The sequence below is a fragment of the Cajanus cajan genome, chromosome 2, assembly GCF_000230855.2.
Source record: "Cajanus cajan strain Asha chromosome 2, NIPB_CcT2T_4, whole genome shotgun sequence".
Taxonomy (NCBI): domain Eukaryota; kingdom Viridiplantae; phylum Streptophyta; class Magnoliopsida; order Fabales; family Fabaceae; genus Cajanus; species Cajanus cajan.
In genome coordinates, this window is record NC_138518.1 from 61198125 (window position 1) to 61206233 (window position 8109).

General features: G+C 28.8%; 1 protein-coding gene across 1 annotated transcript; it reads right to left on the bottom strand.

The window, feature by feature from the left end:
* Positions 1-888: 888 nt before the first annotated feature.
* LOC145954435 (uncharacterized) lies at positions 889-7696 on the bottom strand. The gene is made up of 2 exons (XM_083068596.1): positions 2715-7696; positions 889-2591 (listed from the first exon to the last, which is right to left on the bottom strand). The coding sequence occupies exons 1-2, from the start codon at positions 3095-3097 to the stop codon at positions 2120-2122; spliced, it is 855 nt and encodes a 284-aa protein (XP_082924722.1). The 5' UTR covers positions 3098-7696; the 3' UTR covers positions 889-2119.
* Positions 7697-8109: the final 413 nt, after the last annotated feature.

An 8109-nucleotide genomic window follows, 5' to 3' on the forward strand; every position in this document is an offset into this window, starting at 1 on the left:
ATTATTTTAGTTAGAAACTTATATATATATATATATATATATATATATATATATATATATATATCATTTTTCACACCTTGAAAAGAGAGACTTGAATATTTGTGATTTATTTTACAAAAACACTCTTTAAAATATATTTCTCTCTACAAGAAGATGTTCTTCAAACCTTTGTGGTAATCTCAAGAAAGTTTTCAAGAATAGAATTGATCATCATCTTCATGGAGTGAAAGGTTAAGTTACATGGTTGATTCACCTTTTCTGATATGTTTTGTATATCAGGTTAATTCATTCCTTAAATTTTTGTATTGATTGTTTTCTTAAGTAAGTATCTTAAGAATGGGGAATCTTGTAGTGGGGTGCTATAAGTAGGTATTTCTTGGGGTTTAAGAAGTGGTTTCTTTAATATTATAGAAGTGTATTGCATGTTGTATCGTAATTGTAAAACTTTTAATATTAAAGATTAGTGAAAATACATATTTTAAAAACATTACTATCGTAATTGTAAAACTTTTACATAATATACATACTTTTTTTTAATTAAAAAATTACTATATTTTAAAAAATATTTATATTCTAATAAAATAAAATTATCTATGTTTAAATTATCATATGTATAAAATATAAGTTCAAAGGAATGTCTATTTATTTGATGTTTTTCAAATTTTCAAAGGAGATAAATTTTCATATATAACAGAGAATACTCTTTAATAATGAACCAGTAATTTTTGTAAAAGTTTAAGTAAAAACACACTCACACACATACACACACACACACACACACACACACACACACACACACACATATATATATATATATATATATATTAATATATATATATATATATATATATATTAATGCTCATATATATAATGTAATAAATTAAAAAAAATTAATTTTTGATAAAATAAAATTTGTAACATGTACATTTACCTCTTGTACTTTCTATTTATTGTATATATTGATTAAAAAAATTAAAATGGTAATGATTGTAAGATTTATGTTCTATATATAATTTTTATTATAAAATATGTTTTTAAAACAATTATCATCTAAAAGTTTCTATTAGATATTAAAAACATGTATATATCATAAATAAATTAAATTAAATTTTTATAAAATTTAACATATTTTCTTTTATATTTTTATTAGTGTTAAATTATTATAAGGTAGGGTTCTAGGATTTTATTTTTAGCCAAACATTAAAAAAATTATTTAGGATAGATAAATAAACCATACTTAAAATATATATTTTCAACGAAAGTTAGATTCAAACTTACTAAATTATAAATAATCTAGTTTGACCTAATTCTAGTCGTAATCGTAAATATAAAAGTTTATAGAAAATAACTATAATGTATATTTTTACTTTTAAAAATGATATGTAAAAATAAATATTGTTCCACTATCTAAAGTTACTAAATCTGTCACTATTTATTAAATGTAATATGTTTATTTGATATACATTTTTTATATTAATACAATTATTAAAAATAATTAAAATATTAAGTTTCATCTTTCCATCCAAATCTCATCACTTCACTTGTTATTTACTTAACCAAGTTATAACTTGTGGCCAATTTAGGCCACCATTAAACCTACTAGGCTACTTCTCATGATCACCACCACCTTCATGCCTCATCTTTATCTTATGGGTTTAAACTTTAAAGTCGTCTTACTTTGCTTAAATTTTTTTTTTTCACATGTAACGACGATACATATCAATTTTTATTGTATCATATATAAAAAATAATAATATCGTAAATCAATTAAACAAAAGAAATATATTAGGTCATTTTTAAAAATTAAGAAATTTGACTAAACTTTTTAACAATAAAAGAGCCAATAAAATAAGAAGCTCAAAAAAATAATTTAACTTATTCAATATTAATTGTACCAGCAGTCAAACTTCTCAAAAAAATTCTCATAATTTCTTGCCCAATAGAATATATATTCTAGATTCATATTTGACTATGTTAGCTATTCCATTGTACCAAGAATCACACTATCAACTGCATAAAATAAAAATTACTCTTGCCACAAAAATAAAAATTAAACCATCGATACATAACTTGAGCTACATGGAGTTTCTGCTAAGCTTCAGAATATTGAAAAGATGAGTCATATATTTTTGGAGGTTGAAGGGCAACAATAATTGTCTTTGTTGCATTTATGGAATTGTTGTACCGCAAGAGATAGACAAGAAATGGAATTATGATGCTCAATGTGTTGAGGCTCTTTATTATTAAAATATTTATATTCCTCCATTGGATGATGCACATTGCTTGGTGGGTTGAGTTGCGAGTCTTGTGACACATATTGTGTTTCTTGCATATTTTGTGCCTGCATCGCAAAATTTGGAGTTGGAAGAATCCCATTTGATTCATAAATGTGCTGAGGGATCCTTGTATCCATGTCTTGTAATGTTATGTCATGGATGCTTTTTCTTTTCTTCGATTCCTTTGATGCACTCAACCGATTGAAAAACTTTTGGGCATGACTAGAAACTTGGCTTGCCTTTTTTGTTCCAATATATCTTGCAATATTTTTCCAATCTCCCTTACCATATATCTGAAGTCCGACTAGAAATAACCTATATACATAATTCAAAACAATAGTAAGAAAACGAGAAAACATATGTTAGAATATAAATAATAATAATAATAAAAAATATTGAAAAAAGATAATACTAAAAATTTAATTAAGAGATATATACCTATGTTCATCTTTATTCCAATGAACATATTTCTTGCGCCGAATTGAAACTGATAAGTTATCTGAATCACTCAATAACTTGATGATATCTAACTCGGCATGAATGACATTTGATGTCTCTCCGACAATTAATTTATCCGTATTATCCTGCATTAACATTGGGGAGAACTCATTCACTGGAGGTGAATGATCTACATAATTCCAAAACTCATCCATATCAAACTCAATATTGTCAATCAATAATGACTCCTCCGATGACTTGGGAAGAACTTGAGTGGCAACATTGAAAAACTGTTTTTCAGAGTCATTCAACAATTGATGATTGTCATTGAAAGTTGTGTTGGAGCCAACCTTTTCAGCATTGTGACTGTGTTGTTGAGACATTCTTCTTCCTCTTGTTTAATTTGGGACTAGCTTTGAATTCAATCACTTTTCAAGACTTTTTCCTTTTCAAGTTGAATTTTGGTTTCGTTTACAATACTGCTCATTTTTTATATAGAGTAATGAATTAATTTTCTTTTTTGGCGCCTAAAAGAAATCTATATATTACACTTCAATTTAAATTTTCTTTTAGTAGATAATAATCACATGTCAGTTAGTTAGTTAATTATATATTTTATCTTTGCATTTAAAAAAAAAATCTGCCCAAACAAATAGTTAAAAAAAATTCAAAGTCATGAGTTACACTTTCTTTTATGACGCCAAAATGAAATCTATATATTACACTTCTATTTAAATTTTCTTTTAAGAGATAAGAATCACATGTGAGATGGTGAGTCGATTATTTTTTTTATCTTTGCTTTTTTCTTTAAAAAAATTTGTCCAAAGATAGAGTTAAAAATTTCATAATCGAGTTTCTTTTATGGCGCCAAAATGAAATTTATATATTACACTTCAATTGAAATTTTCTTTTAACAGATAAGAATCATATACGTATGGATTAGTTAGTTAGTTATCTTTTTTATCTTTGTATTTTTTCTTTAAAAAAATCGGCTCAAACATAGAGTTAAAATTTTCAAAATCGTGAATTAGATTTTCTTTTATGCCGCCAAATTGAAAATTATATATTATACTTCAATTTTAAATTTTTTTTAGTATATAACAATCGTTAGTTATCTATTTTATCTTTGTATTTTTCTTTAAAAAAAACTGGTCTAAACATTGAGAGAAAAATTTCATCCGAATGTAATGAATTTTGAGACTCTCAAAATATTTTTATCTAAATGTCTTAAAAATATCCGCATAGATGATAACTAATTTATTGACATTTGAATTTTATTTTATCTATTTAATTAAATATATTGAATTTTATGGTGTGCCAGTTTTAAAATTATATTTTGAGTTTATTAAGTTTAAAAAATCGTATTTGGAAGGAGTAAAAAAATAAAATTAAAAAACATATGAAAAGAGGATATAATTTATTAAATGGTTATCATTAAGTAGAAACTCAAATATGTACTAAGAAATGAAGTTATTAAACTTAGAGTTTGGAGTTACAAAGATTTGAAGTTACTTAACTCGTCGCCTATTTCCTTTGCCTTTGAGTTTGAAGCGACTTCCGACAACGGAATTAAATTTTGAAACACTAGTTGTAAAAATTTGATATATTTAAACTTTTTAAGACAATAGAGAAAGTATGAAGGAAAACTTAGAAAAATAGATAATAATCTCTCTTAAGACTCACTCTCTATATAGTATAAAGAGAATTAGTCTGTTGACAAATAATAAAAAAATACTTTTACCAATGGTAAAAAAACATTTAATATGTCAATAGTAACATTGAAATAATTAGTACTTATATGTCATTATTTCCACAATCCCTCACACAAATAAGTGAAAGAAAGGTAAAACAAATTCTAAGTAAGAAAAGGTTCTTGTGCTTAAGTGTTAATGTCCATAGAATTGAATTAGCACATATTGCAATATTGTAGTGAGACAATACCTTATGTCCAAAAAGTGAATTATTCTTGAATTTAATGGATTTAAGATGTGACTTCCATACCACACACTTTTACCTTTAAGAACATGATAACACAATGTAACCGAAAGAATTACAAGAAAACTAAAAACTAATGTTCTCCTAAGTAAATGAACCAAACAAGTGCTAAACTAGTCCTAACTACTCCTTGATATCACTTGTCTTATAAAAGAAACCTAACATTCAGGATTAGGCCTCATCACCAACATCCTCAACACATACCATGTGGATGATCACTTATAACAATCACAAGAAAATAGTGCAGGAATACAAACAGGTTACCCAAACAAAAACAACACATATAGTCAGATATACCATACACAAATACACATTCAGGAGTTGGTACGCCTATAGCTCTAGACCAAGCAAACCTTACAACGATCATATGGACATTTTTGCACGAATCTTGGTAGAGATCAATCTTGCAGATTCTTTGTCAGATCAGTTGCTGGTTGAAAGAGAAAGTTATGCATTTTATGTTTCTTTAGAATTTGAAAGACTTTTGGTTTTTTGCTCTTCTTGCCAATATATTGGACATAATTTTGCTTCTTGCAAAGTTCAAAAACCTACAGGTGGTGCTAGCTACAATTTAAAGACTGCACAAAAACTAGTTTCTGATTTACGTAAATATGCAGAAAAGAATGAAACACCAAGAACTGATTCGGGAGTTGCTCCTCCGACTAGTGATCATGTTAATCAAACGGATATAATTCGGCTCTAAATATTAGCAAGGTTTTAGCCTCTACCTCTCATGATGCACCTGCGGTGCAATCTAATCCAGCCAATATTGAAATGATCAAATTTTCTAATATTTTAGATTCAGTGGTAGCTGACTTGGACATACATCTTGTTGCTAATCAAGTTGATATATCAGTTTTACCGATTAAAGTTATTTTAACCTTTGCTCCTTGTAATGATTCTACTGCATAGGTTTTTCCAAACTCTCATGTAATTATTCAATTTCCTTACAACCCGGGAGCTGAAAAAGTTGATGCTGCTATAAATTTTGGATTTGCACAGCTTTTCAAAGCTGGTGGTGGCTCCATTCGTAATCTGGACAGTGCCTTGCTGGATAATGCAGCTGGGAGTGATCCAAAAATTATTTCGGATGTTGGAGTTGAGGAGCGTGCTATTGCTATTTACAGTTCTACATTGCTTGATGAGCAGCCGGTCAATTTGGTGGTCGTTGACTCGGTTAAAGATCTTGCAAACCGAGAGGTTCATTCAGCTGTCATCGCAAAAAACGACCTTAGTTGATGACACCTATTCTGTGTCTGCTGCACAAGCTGTTCCAGAATCTCATGCGGTGATCCAAGCTTCTAGCTGTCAGAAGGGTGCAATTTCTAGTGTTGCACCAGCTGAACGTGATTTTCAGTCTTCTCGGGGACTAGCAAGTGGCAACGATTCTTCTTTAGATGGCATGCCATCTTTGGAAGAGATCTCAAATGATAATAATCAGCACCATCAATCTGATTAGGATCAAGTTTTAGTCTCGCATGTTGCTGTTGACATAGCTCAAGCGCAACCTTATTCCAATGCTATAGCAGAATGTGAAGCTACCGTTTCTGATGTTTCAGCAAACACAAAATCTCATATAAAATGAGATTTCGCAACCATTGCAAATGTTGCTACCGAATCTGAAGATGAATAAGAGGATTTACTGCCTCATGTACCAAAGGATCTTAAGTCTAAGAGTCCAAGTGCGAGTAGCTTTTTGCTGGACCCATGTCTTGATCGAATAGCTGACTTCTATAATGTTCAATAAGAGCTTTCTAGTTTTGCTCCCTCTGTCCAGCAAGAGTTCAAGATCCTTGCAGAGAGTGGATATGTGTGGAAGGAAGTGGATCAACCCTCTCAAAAGGATAAAGCTCATAGTCACAAGAAACCTTCAGTGTCTAGACCAAGAACTAGATCAAGGGCTGCAAAATCCTCCAAATATTCCTGAATTAGAGCTACTTATACTTGAATACTTTCGGATCCTAATTGCTGGTTTAGTCTTGATTTAAGGTCTATGGCTAGGTGGCTATTGTGTATGTGCAATTTTGTTGTTTCAGTTTTATCTTTGGTTAATTTTCTTTGTATTTTTTTCTTTACTCGTTTTGTCGGTGGGTTTTGGTTTGGTTCCCCTCTATGTACTTTTACTTTTTCTTTTAATATTAGAACTATTGATATGAAACATATGATTGATGGGAAGTCGGGTGTTAACCTAGTTAGTACGTCTTCTTCATATTGATGCTATACCACATCTACCCCTTTTTTAAAAATACACATTATCATCATACTTATTCATTCATAGCATAATAAACAACAATAGATAAAGTTATAGTGCATTATGCAATAGACACAAATTACATGATAACATGCATGTGACACTAGTAAAAACATCTCACTTGTGCATTGCTGTTAGCAATACACTAGAGTAGTCCATGAGTATATGTTGGGTCACACCATCTACCTCTCACTAGAAAGACATACTATCAAGATCTAGTTGGGATAACTAAGTCTTGCAAGATACATCTTATACTCATGAGGGGAGGATTGAGACTTCCAAATTGAGCTATTCCCATGGTTGGTTCCCAATCTTTTACATAAGGGACATTCTCTAGCAATGTATTTCATATCGTACCCTTTAAAATTATTTGTATACATATGATGTATGCCAATCAGACTCAATGCATTACATTCACATGACTTCATGACTTCAAATTTCACGTATTTCTCATATGACAATACTCATCATTCATGTTTATATATTCGTATATAGACATTAATTCACCTCCACATTCAAACTACAATATAGAATTTTTTTTTATGCATATGATGCATGTTAATCAAACTTAATGCATTACATTCACATGACTCTATAACTTCACATTTCACATATTCCTCATATGACAATACTCATCATTTATGTTTATATATTCATATATTGACATTAACTCACATCCACATTCACACTACAATACAAGAATTTTTTTTATGCATATGATGCATATCAATCAGACTCAATGCATTATATTCACATGACTCCATGACGTAACATTTTACATATTATATTGTAACGCCTAATTTTGTATAATATTAAACATAATATTATATATATATATATATATATATATATATATATATATTTGTATATATGTATAGGTTGTTAACACAAGTATATATATCATTAATATTATTATACATAAAACAAAAGAAAATTTTGTAAACTTGCTTACATATAGTTAGTTTATAATTACATTACGAACTATTCAAAACTATTTACAATAACGTACTTATTTAAAAATTATGGTTTTTCACACTCTTACTATAGTATTTACATGTTAGGTTGATACAAGTTCACTGTTGGATTAATGTGATTCGCTGGAGGTAGATAAAAATGACTACTATTTGACCATCTATAACAATAGGGTTT